At 37.4% G+C, this 15084-nt stretch overlaps 2 protein-coding genes across 2 annotated transcripts in view; both read right to left on the minus strand.

The window, feature by feature from the left end:
* Positions 1-558: 558 nt before the first annotated feature.
* Positions 559-5959, minus strand: LOC125659439 (mannosyl-oligosaccharide glucosidase-like). The gene is made up of 2 exons (XM_048891104.2): positions 5165-5959; positions 559-3404 (listed from the first exon to the last, which is right to left on the minus strand). Exons 1-2 carry the CDS (start codon positions 5780-5782, stop codon positions 1515-1517), a joined length of 2508 nt encoding a protein of 835 aa, XP_048747061.2. The 5' UTR covers positions 5783-5959; the 3' UTR covers positions 559-1514.
* Positions 5960-8837: 2878 nt separating this feature from the next.
* The window catches only part of LOC125658949 (BRCA2-interacting transcriptional repressor EMSY-like), a 28143-nt gene continuing 21896 nt past the window's right edge, over positions 8838-15084 (minus strand). The window contains exons 20-25 of the mRNA XM_048890419.2: positions 14691-14934; positions 14122-14278; positions 13760-13842; positions 13519-13598; positions 13192-13356; positions 8838-9420 (exon numbers count right to left, since the gene is read on the minus strand). Of these exons, the coding sequence (XP_048746376.2) occupies positions 9358-9420; positions 13192-13356; positions 13519-13598; positions 13760-13842; positions 14122-14278; positions 14691-14934 (792 nt within the window). The 3' untranslated portion in view covers positions 8838-9357. The remainder of the gene's footprint in view (positions 9421-13191; positions 13357-13518; positions 13599-13759; positions 13843-14121; positions 14279-14690; positions 14935-15084) is intronic.

Genomic DNA, 15084 nt, shown 5'->3' on the forward strand with positions numbered 1-15084 from the left:
AGTGTTTGATCATGTGATTGTGAACTGGAAGTTTGATCTATTTTTAATAAAAAATCTGACCAATTCAATATATCCTGATCTATATGAGATAGAGCTTTCATACTTTGTATATAGATTTCTTATGGCAAGGTCTTTCATAACATACTATGATCTATGGCCTTGTGACCTTGGTTTTATCCAGAACAGCAAGATCATGTTAGTCATATTGGTGTTGAGGTATCTCTGTGTTATGTGAATTAAATTTGATATACTGTGATCTTCTGGGGCTAGATTGGGGTCAAAACTTTCATGGGAAAATGAGATTGATAAAAATTCTTTAAAAGCTTACTGCTGAATAATGGCAGAACCAAAGCGACTCAGGTGAGTGATGTGGCCCATGGGCCTCTTGTTTTTATACATTTTCAATAAGTGGCCATATTGGTCCTGCTCACAGAATTAACCATCTTCGGCATTCATATCAAAACTTCAGCACACAATCAAGTACCGTTAAAGGGGCGAAAGTGTACGGACAAAGGCATGAGTAAAGGTTTCTAATTCATGTAAAGAAAAAGGCAAAAATAAATTCAAAATCGCTGAATTTTAATTAAGTTGATATTTCACATTGTTGTTCCATTATTTCAGTTTAACTACTGTAAAGAGTTGGTGTCATAATTACAATCCAGAGTTGCTCCCTTCAATGTGTGACATTTCTGAGGATACATGTTGGTCATAAACATGTGACTGTTGGTCCCGGATAGCTCGATCAAACACGAGTGCTGCAAACGATTCATCATACGCCCATCGGACAGTGATGACAAAATGTTGGTGCAATATCTGTATCCATAACGATAAAAAAACCAGGAAACTATTTGACCTACTTTTAGCCCTCAAGTAGGTCACAAGTGCTAAGTGAATCTGCACAGGTTCAAATCCTGGTAAGATGATGATGAAATTAAAATATAAGATTGAACACATTTTCCCTGAAAAAAAACCTCATTTCACAAATATGTCTTGCATAATAAAGCAAAATAGGAAAGTGAGCAATTTTCTGTTTATTTGACATTTCATATTTGTAAACTAGATCTCATCTAGATTTCCACTAGAATTTAGGGTTGATTCATGAATGAAATGAAATTGTATGATACATATCAGTTTCAATCTAGATGGAATGAAAGATGCATTTGCATGACACTGACTTCATCTGCAATATACATGTATACTATTAATAGATCATTTCATTCTTCATCCAACAATCTAACAAAATCAATCATTCTATCAATCAACTCGGATAAGATTACATGCACTTCGCCAATCATGCAAACATTGAAATTCTGTTAGAATCATGAAAATAATCTATACTTCTTCAAAAAGTTTGTTGTCATAAAGTTATACTGTCTACACACTAGTAATTACAACAGTCATATCATTCACCAATGTAAAAAAAATTCTATTACCACCCAATTTTTATTTTTAAAAAAATTAATAAACACATCAAATATGTATATATAATGTGTATCTAAAATGAAAATAAGTGACTAATATTTCTCTGCCATTATGAGTACGACTAGAGCTGACCATCCCGTGAATGGGTGACACCCTTTACCTTCACCAGATATGTCATCATATTGTTCGTAAATATAGCCCGTCCTATAATATTCCTTTATTAAGTTATTGACAACATTTGCACGTAAATCCTTGTAGATTCCGTTTGCTAACTGTTGATATGGACCAGGAATGTTTGAATAGTGATGAAGAGCACTCAGAGTAAGATAATTCATATTAATCCAGATAGCTCCTCTCCAGTATGGTGGGTCATGTTCTGTGTTCCTTTTCTGATACTGTGGAGCATTTCTAGCCAAAGACCGAAGTCCATAATTGGTCCACAACAAATCAGTATTAGTGAGATCATTCAAAATTTTATAAAGTTTCAAAGAACTTGGTTCCACAATCTTCAGCATAAAAGGAAACAGAGAGACATATCCAAAAGACTCGACAAACTGCATTTGAGGCTCGATCTTCACTTCCCGTATTTTCTCTTTGTCATACGGTTGTCCGGGCTGCAAATTTTTGGGAGGTTTTGGTTTGACCAGAACAACTCTATCTGAGTGGAGTCCATAATCACTGTAGCGCTGTTTCTTCGGAGACCAGTGCAGTTTGTCTAACAGACCATTGTCAGAGAGAACGCTGTGTGTGGCTTCGTATTCTTTCCAATTCTCTCCAAGCTCCTTTGCAATGTCAGAGAGAATACCCGAAGCTAGAGCCATCCAGCACCTAAGATCTACATGTCTTTCCTTTGCGTTTGGGTGTGATGCTCGAGGATAATCATCTAGACCAGAAGTCAGAGTCTTAGGATTTAACTCTTTTTTGGTCTGATCATCTCTCCCTCTCCAGTAATAGGTTAACGGCTCATTACCTACTTGTGTTGTGTTGAACCAACTAAACCATTTTTTCAACCTTGGAAATATTGATTTTAAGAACTGCTTGTCTCTCGGATCCTGGCTTGTTGTCATGTCTTTGATCAAACGTTGAAGTGGTAAAAATAAAGTAGGTGGATTGGCATTCTCGTTTCTCTGTACCACAAACTCTTCTGGCACTCGAGCACTGGCCTCGACGCCTAAAATTTGTTCCCTAGGAATCCAACCCTCAGCATTGAGCAAGTCCAGCCAATGAGCAATGATGTCCTTCGATATTTCGGGATCCCATTGACTTATGAGAAGATTGTGGAAACCTTCATCCCATAGAAACCCTCTTGGAAAGAAGGACCTGGAGGGGACAGCAGTATACAGAGGCGCAGGCCAGTAGTAAATAGGTTCTTTATTGTATTTGGATTTCACAACAGAAGAACCATAAAAATATCCAATGCTGCCAACCATATTACTCAATGCTGCTTTTGCAAAGTAAATTTCAGGTACATTATATCTTTTCTTTTCCAAGTTAAATACTTCAGTGAATTTATCGTCAAAGCTTTTTGAAAACCTCTCAAGTCTATGAGTGTACAATTCACCCTGAAGGGAACTGTGTCGATCATAGCGGCTCTCCGATTCAAACACCACGTCCATCTCCAGTGGCAACTGGGCTGTAACTTGATGGACCATAAAATTTGGATCCGGACTGTCTCTTGGGATCAGACGTCCCCCGAGTGTAAAGTATGGAATTGTCCTCCCTTTATCAAAGCTATCAGTTCGCATAGAATTCTGTAACAAATCTTTCAGCTTTTCAAGTCTAGAGGAATATGAGATGAGATGATGGTATTTTATTCCCGTGCCATTCCTAGCTTTAGGAAACGATATCTTAAAGTTTCCAAGTTCAATAGATTGCCCATTGACTGATTCCATCCTGTTCCTTGCTATGTTGGGTTTCAGTGAGCCCTGACCATCTAATGCTACATAAAACATGAGAGACACGATTACGGGTCGATTGGTATCCTGGAAAATAAAAAATAAATATTATCCAAAATGTTTTACTATAATAATGATATTTAAAAAGTTTTAAATCTAATACAATAATTGAATACAACTGGAGGAGTTTTGTATTCAGTATGAAAAATCACTTCCTCACTTGCAGGAGATTTGATGTTTCACAAATGAGATGATATTTATATGTTCAATAATTAAATGTAACATCAACATTTCTTTTTGAGTTTTTGTTTTTATATACATGTACATATAATAAAAACCTTAAAGTAATAGATCATTAATCGATTACATCCTCCTAAGTAATCGATTGAGGTTGCCGGCATTGGATCCGCCTTAGGGCATAAATACATGTACATGTTTCAGTATTTTTTGCTTTAAAGACAAATCTATGTATACATGTTGATATTGTGTATTTGTAAGTAGTATATCAAACAATGGAAGGGAAAGGCAACCCAAATGATTTTTACATGATAAATGATAGGATTAATCGTATGATGAAGATTTGTCATACAATTCTGTTGATATATGGCCTAGATATGCTTCAGTACTAATTTGAAAATGTCAAAAATTGAAATTTCCGCAATCTATAGAGGCTTCATGATGTGTAACTCTTTTGTATTGAAGACCACAAAAATCAATAATTTTGACGTCACACCATCTGTTCTGGTTTTGATGAGATTCTAAGATCATCCACAGGTGCTTGGGTTCAGCCCCCCCCCCCCCCCCTGAAAATATTTCTAATGCATGTCAATGTCTTGCATACTCATAAAGTCCAAAAAAAAGTCCTTTAAAAAAAATACCCTCACTGGTTCTTATAACAGAACTTATAATAACCAGTGACCTAGGGTATTTTTTTCTAAAAAGGGCTTATTTTGAATTAATTTGGACTTTATGGGTATGCAAGACATTGTTGACATGCATTAGAAATATTTTCAACAAACAATTTAATAATTAAATCAACTCATGTGGGTGGCTGCATGTGGTAGATCTTACGAATAAATAGGTAAATGCCTACATGGCAAGCAGTTAATTACACTAATGCGATGGGGAGATGTGAAAAAAGGTTATTTTTCGAAATTCCCAATTTAACCAAGTCATTTGAAAAGAAAAGACTATGTAAACTGTGGATCCATTATTTGCGCAATGACAAGTTGAGGTTCGAGACATTTGTATGAAGAATGTGTATCGTCTGCCTGGTCTGCGACTCAACTGAACGTCTTCTTTTCTCAATTTCTTCTTGTGAAAGAACGGGCTCAAATCTATATGACTCCAAACTTAACTGTTCACGACTTGTCATGTTTACAGTGCTGCTGATGAAATAAACCGAAATAGACAGTGTGACGTCATAAATTAAACTCCAATGGCCACTCTCTTAGAGGCAGGTAATTTAAAATACATGATAGATTAATATTGATTTAATAAATTGTTAAGCAAGAATTTTTGCTGTTAAAGACTGTCAATTACAGTATGAGTAAGTGATACTTTGTGGTTGGGGTTGCCTTTCCCTTTAATCATTATAATTAAAAGAGTTTGGTTATACAATCTGTTTCATTCTGTAGGTTTCGTTTCGGTAGATTTCGTTTCGTTTCGCACTTTTACAGGTACCCCAATGAAGCATTATGTACAAAGATTTAAATCTATCAGATAAGCCATGTAAGAGGAAAGCGTTAAGATTTTGTGACAGACGGACAGACACAAAGTGCAAAAACATGTCTCCTCTTGGAAGAGGGAAGACATGTGTCTTATCAACAAAAGAAAAAGAGTTTTACTTTGGGAATAGCGGAAATACGAGCAGTCCAATCACCGCCATGTTCACCTCCAGGTTGCTTCACAAATGATGTTGTTAGATTGAAATGTTGCTCTTCAATGTTCTGGATGCCAAAATTGACTCCATCATGTTTGAGCCATCCATACCGTGATAATCTGTCATCTTGACTACACCAATGTCGAATGGGTGGCGGCATCATTGTTGCCTGTTCCAGCCACATTAATCCTACCACTGGCGATGTCGGAGATCGTGTCTTCAGGCCAAAATACAAATTAGATCGGTAGGTTCCCCAAAACTTTTCAGGATTTACCGTAGGAGCTGACGAGTTATGCGAAATCATTTTAGGAACATCTAGCGGAGTGGCAACTAATTCCTGGATATAAATTTGATATCGCATGTAAATAGTTCCTCCTAGCATCATTGCTAACACAAATATAATAAGCCATGCCATTTTTCTTTGGTGTGATTGGTCAAGAGTCCTTTTGTGTCGCTGCTTATGCTTCGTTTTTTGGGAGGCGGATTCGTTTTGCGATTCAACACCTGCTGAGTTTTCTGATTGATTTGGTCTCCTATTGTGAGCATTTGTATTATGTTGTTGTCTCTTTCTGTGTTTAACCATTTTGATGATCAGCTACAAATTTATTGTTAGAAATGCGTCAATACTATGTTACAAGTACATTTCCATTCGCGTACCGACAATGCCCTCCCCAAAACGTGTACAAAACAATCCACGTCAATTTCTCTTTTCCTGCCCCATTATATTTCGCCATACTTACAAGCGTTTCATTACACCAGTAAAGGACTAAACTCGAATGGATTCGATCTTTTCCGGAATAATAAGCAGCATGCAAGGGCAATATTTCAATAAGAATTTTAGATTATTTTTATGCCCCCGAGATCGAAGATCGGGGGGCATATTGTTTTTGTCCTGTCTGTCATTCTGTAATTCTGTCTGAAACTTTAACCTTGCTAATAACTTTTGAACAGTAAGTGATAGAGCTTTGGTATTTCACACGAGTATTCCTTGTGACAAGACCTTTCCGTGGGTACCAACATTTGTGACCCCGACCTTGGAGATTGACCTACTTTTTGAAAACTTTAACCTTGCTAATAACTTTTGAACAATAAGAGATAGAGCTTTGATATTTCACATGAGTGTTCCTTGTGACAAGACCTTTCTGTGGGTACCAACATGTTTGACCCTTGACCTTGGAATTTGACCTACTTTTTGAAAACTTTAACCTTGCTACTACCTTTTGAACAATAAGTGATAGAGCTTTGATATTTCACATGAGTATTCCTTGTTACAAGATCTTTCCGTTGGTATTGAACCTTTTGACCTTGACATTTGACCTACTTTAATTTTTTTTTTTACATTGGTCACAACTTCTAACTGGTAAATATTAGAGCTTTCATATTGTACATGAGCATTTCTTTTGACAAGATCTTTCTACTGGTACCAAGATATTTGCCCTTGTGACCTTGGCCATCTTCGGAATTGGCCATTATCAGGGGCATTTGTGTTTCACAAACACATCTTGTTTTTTTTTTTTTTTTTTTTTTTACTTTTTCCCGAAAATACAACATTAATAAGTTTTTCTACAGGATCTTGTACGAATTTGTTACTTATCCACAAAAATGCTGCCAATTTTAAAATAGCTCAATTTTCCAGGGGGTGGGGTGTGTTAAATGCCCCCCCCCCTCCCCCCCTCGGAGAGACTAGCTTGTGGCAATTGCCTTTTCCCCAAGAGAAAAATATAATAGGTGGGGGTGTTTAAAAACAATCTCCAATTCATCTGAGAAAGTCCAAAGCATGCAGGAAATCTGCATTCTTTCTAATAGTGTAGATTCAAACCATACACAAGCTGTAACCTGGTCACCGCACCAGTCAGAGCGTGCGTCACACCAAAAACACATGGTACCAGTCAGAGCATGCGTCACACCAAAAACACACGGTACAAATCAGAGCATCCTTTACACAAGTACACAAACACACAGTACCAGTCAGAGCATCCGTTACACAAACACACGGTACCAGTCAGAGCATCTGTTACACAAACACACAGTACCAGTCAGAGCATCTGTTACACAAACACACAGTACCAGTCAGAGCTTGTGTTACACAAACACACGGTACTAGTGAGAGCGTCCGTTACACAAACATACGGTACCAGACAGAGCATCCGTTACACAAGTACACAAACACACGGTACCAGTCAGAGCGTCCGTTACACAAACACACGGTACCAGTCAGAGCGTCCGTTACACAAACACACGGTACCAGTCAGAGCGTCCATTACACAAACACACGGTACCAGTTAGAGCGTCCGTTACACAAACACACGGTACCAGTCAGAGCGTCTGTTACACAAACGCACGGTACCAGTCAGAGCGTCCGTTACACAAACACACGGTACCAGTCAGAGCGTCCGTTACACAAACACACGGTACCAGTCAGAGCGTCCGTTACACAAACGCACAGTACCAGTCAGAGCGTCCGTTACACAAACACATGGTACCAGTTAGAGCGTCCGTTACACAAACAAACGGTACCAGTCAGAGTGTCCGTTACACAAATACACACACACACAGTATCAGTCAGAGCATCCGTTACACAAGTACACGGTACCAGTCAGAGTGTCCGTTACACAAACACACGGTACCAATCAGAGCATCCGTTACACAAACACATAGTACCAGTCAGAGCGTCCGTTACACAAACACATGGTACCAGTTAGAGCGTCCGTTACACAAACAAACGGTACCAGTCAGAGTGTCCGTTACACAAATACACACACACACAGTACCAGTCAGAGCATCCGTTACACAAGTACACGGTACCAGTCAGAGTGTCCGTTACACAAACACACGGTACCAGTCAGAGCATCCGTTACACAAACACACAGTACCAGTCAGAGCATCTGTTACACAAACACACAGTACCAGTCAGAGCATCTGTTACACAAACACACAGTACCAGTCAGAGCATCTGTTACACAAACACACAGTACCAGTCAGAGCATCTGTTACACAAACACACGGTACTAGTCAGAGCATCTGTTACACAAACACACAGTACCAGTCAGAGCATCTGTTACACAAACACACAGTACCAGTCAGAGTGTGCGTTACCCAAACACACAGTACCAGTCAGAGCATCTGTTACACAAACACACGGTACCAGTCAGAGTGTGCGTTACCCAAACACACGGTACCAGTCAGAGCATCCGTTACACAAGTACACAAACGCTCCGGCTTTCAGGTAACTCATCTTTTCTGGTTCAGTGGTTCTCGAGAAGATTTTTCAAGCACCCCACTCTTTCTTCACCATTTCTAACTTGCATTCCCTGCAAGGGGGCATAATCCTACATTTGAACAACCTTGAATCCGCTTTATACATGTATAAGGATCCTTTGTTCTTAGTGGTTTTTGATGAGTCAAAAATGTGAAAAGTCAACAGAAGTGAATATTTGCAATTATAAAACCCATAATTGAGGCAATATGTCACCCTAGTTTCTTGGTTCCATAATCCTCCGAGTTAGTCCACGGAATAGGGGGTGGTGTTATAACAATTCCAAGAACCATTTATTTAATATGAAATGATTATACAATGCAGCAAATTGTATTTTGTGGTTTTGCTACATTGTACATAAACACAGAAGTTGAAGATACTCTCATTTTAAGATTTTATAGTTAAAACTATATCATGTACAATAGATGCACATACAAATCTGTCATAGTAGATCTGCAACTTAAATTTTTTTTTTTTTTGGTCAATCACAACTGGTAATATTAAAACATGATTTCAAAATTGCAACAGAATCTCAAACACAAATCTGACATTTAGAACATAACAATTTCGAAGACACTAAGCTTGATAAAAATTTGAGATTAAAAATATATTGCACTATACATTCAATGACATTTAACAAAACTTTCTTTTTATACCAAACTTAGTATTCCTTATGAATATGGGGATCAATGTTTTTAACCAAACAGAATACAAAATATCAAATGTGGAGGAATTCATACATACTTATCATAGTTCATACAAAAAAAATATGTAAATAAAAATATTCAAATTTTATTTTTTATGACAAACAGAAAAAAAGAAAACATCTGGCAGTACAAGTTTTCAGCTCATCAAAAGCTGAAGATATTTGGCACATGGATTTGAGTTCCTGAAGACACAGTTCACATCTTAGGACTTCTACTTTCAAACTTCAATTTCTTGGATGAGGGTGATGAGATGTGAGCCTAGTACAGATAATATAAAAAAAATTAATTCATACTGAGCATATATTATTTTCTCAGGGGCTAAGCCCGTTTGGGCTTGAACTCTGTGATACCATAAATATAGAAAGGGGTCTAACTCTGACCCAGATAAAGAAACTACCAACCTGCTTCAAATGCCTAAAAAATCAGAAATTAGGTGTGGTATGTGCAACTAGTTGTAGTATGTGTAACTTGGTGTGGTATCTGTAACTAGGTGTGGTATGTGTAACTAGGTGTGGTATGTGTAACTAGGTGTGGTATGTGTAACAAGAGGCCCAAGGGCCTAGAATCGCTCTTCTGATAAATTGTACAACATCACCATTTCTATTCTTAGCCTCTTAGTATTCTAAATCTTTAGTTAAATCCTAAGAATTCAAAAAAGTAGGTCAATGTGACCTACTTTTTGGTTTACACATTTTGAGAACCCAAGAAATACCAACTGACAAAGTTTGATGATTTTAAGCCAATTAGTATCTGAATATTGAAATATAGCTGTCAAATTCCAATCGTAGGTCATGGTGACCTACTTTTTGGTCAGCGAACTCTGAACATGCAAGACCCGTCAACTGACAAAGTTTGATGACTGTAGGTCAAATAGTATCTGAAATATATAAATATAGCCGTCAAATTCCAAAAGTAGATCAAGGTGACCTACTTTTTCGTCTACACCCTTCAAACATGCAAGACCCAACAACTGACAAAGTTTGATGACTGTAGGTCAAATAGTATCTGAATTATATAAATATAGCCGTCCAATTCCAAAAGTAGGTCAAGGTGACCTACTTTTTCGTCTACACCCTTCAAACATGCAAGACCCAACAACTGACAAAGTTTGATGACTGTAGGTCAAATAGTATCTGAATTATATAAATATAGCCGTCCAATTCCAAAAGTAGGTCAAGGTGACCTACTTTTTGGTCGACACACTTTGAACATGCAAGACGCATCAACTGACAAAGTTTGATGACTGTAGGTCAAATAGTATCTGAAATATATAAATATAGCCGTCCAATTCCAAAAGTAGGTCAAGGTGACCTACTTTTTGGTCAAAACCCTTCGAACATGCAAGACCCAACAACTGACAAAGTTTGATGACTGTAGGTCAAATAGTATCTGAAATATATAAATATAGCCGTCCAATTCCAAAAGTAGGTCAAGGTGACCTACTTTTTGGTCGAAACCCTTCGAACATGCAAGACCCATCAACTGACAAAGTTTGATGACTGTAGGTCAAATAGTATCTGAAATATATAAATATAGCCGTCAAATTCCAAAAGTAGGTCAAGGTGACCTACTTTTTGGTCGACACACTCCGTAGACTCAAGATGCATCAACTGTCAAAGTTTGATGATTGTAGGTCAATTAGTGACTGAAATATATAAATATAACTGTCAAATGCCAAAAGTAGGTCACAGTGACCTACTTTTTGGTCGATACACTCCGAAGACTCAAGATGCATCAACTGACAAAAGTTTGATGATTGTAGGTCAATTAGTGACTGAAATATATAAATATAACTGTCAAATGCCAAAAGTAGGTCACAGTGACCTACTTTTTGGTCGATACACTCCGAAGACTCAAGATGCATCAACTGACAAAGTTTGATGATTGTAGGTCAAATAGTGTCTGAAATATAGTAATTTAGCTGTCAAATACCAAAAATAGGTCATGGTGACCTACTTTTTGGTCGACACAAACCGAAGACTGAAGACGCATCAACTGACAAAGTTTGATGATCCTAGGTTTTACAGTGCCCAAAATATGCATCTAAAATTGAAAATGTGAAATTTGAGTATCTGCAAAATTCAAAAAGTAGGTCACTGTGACCTACTTTTTTATAAATATGTTTCAAGGCCTCAAGATGCATCAACTTACAAGATTTGATGATTCTAAACCTCTCGGTATTTGAAATAACAACTTAAAATATATCTATAAATGATAAGCCATAAAATTCAGAAAGTAGGTCACGGTGACCTATTTTTCAGTTGACGCATTTCAAGGTCCCATGATCCACCAACTGACAAGTTTTGATGATCATAGGCTTCAAAGTGTCCAAGATATGCATCAAAATTAATTTTAAAATAAATACCTGCAAAATTCAAAAAGTAGGTCACCGTCACCTACTTTTGAGACAACTTGACACAAGGTCCTAAGATGCATCAACTGTCAAAATTTGATGATCCTAGTCCTAAAATATCAAAGATTTAAGGAAATATAAATTTAGGTCAACTTTGAAGTGACCTTGAGACCACGCCCTTTGCCCCAGGGTAATGCCTTGAACAATTTTTAATCTGCAACATATCCTCATCCTTATGTGTAAGTTTGGTGATAATCTGCCCAGTGGTTCTTGAGAAGAAGATTTTTTAGCAACTACTACTTTTGTTTGTATTTTCCTGATTATCTCCCCTTGTTAAAGGGTCACATCCCTCTATTCAGTATGTATGAAAGCCCTTGGGCCAATGATACCCTGTAACAAATTTGAAAAAAATTGGCCAAGGGGTTCTTGAGTTATAGCCCTTTTTCTAAAAAGTTTGCGCACACCGCACAAATGGCCATAGCATTAGCTCTTTGAGCCTTCGGCTCAGAAGAGCTAACTAGGTGTGGTATGTGTAACTAGGTGTGGTATGTGTAACTTGCCGGTCTCCTTGCATAGAATAATGTTTTAACTACTTGCATGCCAAATTTCAAGCCACAGGTTCTAAAAATAATAGAGATATTATCATATACATCATCGTTCTCTCAATTTCACCTGTTTATTTTTACTAGGACGTTTACCAGTCCAGGTCACTGGGTGGTTTCTTGCCTATGACAGCAGCGAAATTCCAACTAGTGTGGAAGATTTCAGACCTATCAATTAAAATTTCACATCAAATACACGCTACTTACTTCCTCATACACGTACTTTAATAATGTTCTCTATGTTCACCGTATCCGAGTCGCTTATTTTACAAAACATAAACTCCTGACTCTATCTGCCATTTTGAGAAACGCACTAAAGACCCGAAATACCTAAAACTTTAAAGAAGGGGAAAATGGGTAAAACAATCAAAATGAAATAAAATAAAAAACAAAAAATTAAGAAAGCCAAAAACTAATGTTCAATTTCCTTCTCTAGGTGCAATATCACAAGAATAGTGTGTTGATCAATTTAAGATTTTTAAGTATATAGGGTGTTTAGTGCTTTCATTAAAATGATAGATCTTGTCAACAGATGATGCTGCTGAGGAAAAAATGAGTTGTGCAATGTCTACACGAAGAACATTATTCAAGTATGAGGAAGTAAGTAGCGTATATTTGATGTGAAATTTTAATTGATAGGTCCAAAATTTTCAACACTAGTCTGAATTTTGCTGCTGTCATAGGCAAGAAACCATCGGATGACCTGGAGCGGTAAATGTTCTAGTAAAAATAAACAGGTGAAATTGAGAGAATGATGATGTATATCTCTATTATTTTTAGAACCTGTGGCTTGAAATTTGGCATGCAAGTAGTTAAAACATTACTCTATGCAAGGAGACCGGCAAGTTACTCATACCTCACCTAGTTTCTAATTTTTTAGGCATTTGAAGCGAGTGGGTAGTCTTTTATACGAGTCAGAGTTGGACCCCTTTCTATATTTATGGTATCACAGAGTTTGAGCCCAAACGGGCTTAGCCCGTGATTATTTTATTCATAATTATATTCACAAAGCACAATCAATATAAACCTGTTTGTGTGTTAAATTACTTCACGATTAAATTAACATCAATTTACTTTTTGCCACTTTTCCAATATTCTCTCGTACTCCGACATGTAGTAGGCAAACACTTCATCACAGTCCCCGCGAACCACACTCCCAGGCGGATTGTACAGACGACAATTGTCTCGAACCAGCAGCATGTCTGAATGGAAATCCTCATAATCAGGATAACTTAGGCTCTGTAATACACAGTAAAATATGTTAATTTTTCTACATGAATCGATCAATAAAAATAAAAGCTACTGAAAAAATGTACAAGACAAACAGTATTCAGCATTATCATTTTCTGCACTACGAAGTGGACTCGCTATACTGGTAGCTGGAATTTTGTTTTAACTGACCTCTAGTTTCTTTTTTATTGTTCCAAAGTCCATGGGGTTCTTGATGATTGTGTAATAATCTGGGGCATCCTCTGGATCCACTACAGACAAAAACACCAGGCTTTATTATTATCGACCAATTATCAAGAAATGACAAAGGTGTAGTTTGCAACTAGGGATTTAGGTTTCCCTGAGCCTATTGATATATGGCAGAAGAATTGCAGTTCATGGCTAAACCACATACATGTATAACATGACCCACCTGGTTCTAAAAACCACGTTGAGGCATTTAGGTCATCTTTGTGTCTGTTCAGTCCTCGGTATTTCATCACTTTCTGTATTAACCTGCAAGATTCAAAATCTGTATATTAACCTGCAAGATTCAAAATCAGTATATTAACCTGTAAGATTCAAAATCTGTGTCTATAATAGTGATATGTGAATACATGTTTGATCTGTGTGAAGTCTATCAATATCATTCTCTTTAATAGGAATACATGAATACACGTTTGAACAGTGCGAAGTCTATCAATATCATTAGCAATTAGTGTTATTTTCCTTCATAGCAATATTTTCAATGCAATCCAACTTTTAATAATAAAACCCTATTGTTATAAATCATACCCCAGACATGCTCTGTTCCAGCCACCACCAGGTAGGGGGGTGGGGCTATCCTCTAATGCAGCAGGAACTTTCCTTTTCCTTTTGCCCAGTCTAGCTAAGCCAGTAGGGTCAGAACTACTAAGTGGATCAACACTGTGCGTTTCACCAACACTGGTTCCTGCGCAAAATGGAAAGACTGCTACATAACGTGTAAATTTTGTCAAGACGTACATTGGAAAATGAGCAGACACTTTTGAATTAATACATATACTTTGAAAGGCAAAAAATTCACTAAACATACACTAAAAAAGGTAGAAAAATACACTGAACTTTAAAGTCCCCCCCCCCCTTCTGATCATGTAATATTACAAACCTCTAGAAAAATATGTAAATTTTCCTACATCTAAAAGTGTAGGACTATAGTGTTTGTCATTGTGCTACAATGACCTAGTTTCTGTGCTACGACCTAGTTTCTGTTCTATAGAAAAATATGTAAATTTTCCTACATCCAAAAGTGTGGAACTATAGTCTTTGTCATTGTGCTACAATGACCTAGTTTCTGTGCTACAATGACCTAGTTTCTGTTCTACCTGGGATGGGATTATCCATGACCACAAACTCATCCAGACTAACTTCTGTTGGATCCACAGTTTCTGTGGTTTCCACGGTAACAGTCTCTGTCCTCTGAATGGTGCGATTTCCAAGCGAGGCCGAGTCCATCACTAACTGCACTTCTTCTGTCAGAGCAGCCGGTTGGGACAGGAAGTCTGTTGTGCCTGTCATTTCAACTGTCTCTGTGCTAAAGTCTTCCTGTGATACACACTCCGCTGCCAACTGTAACAAAGCAATTTCATAATGCATACAGTAGTACTACATCTGCATTTCTAAAGGCGTCATATCAAATCTACAAAAAAGCACTTATTTTCCAAGAAGAGGTTTAAATAAGAATACTTTTTCAGCTTTTGGGGGGGGGGGGGGGGGGGG

This window comes from Ostrea edulis, chromosome 9, assembly GCF_947568905.1.
Source record: "Ostrea edulis chromosome 9, xbOstEdul1.1, whole genome shotgun sequence".
In the NCBI taxonomy this organism is placed as follows: domain Eukaryota; kingdom Metazoa; phylum Mollusca; class Bivalvia; order Ostreida; family Ostreidae; genus Ostrea; species Ostrea edulis.

Coding starts and splice junctions, on each gene's coding strand:
- LOC125659439 (XM_048891104.2), bottom strand. CDS start 5,782: ATGGTTAAACACAGAAAGAGACAACAACATAATACAAATGCTCACAAT. Junction 3,405..5,164: donor GTATTTCCGCTATTCCCAAA/GTAAAACTCTTT, acceptor TTTATTTTCCAG/GATACCAATCGACCCGTAAT.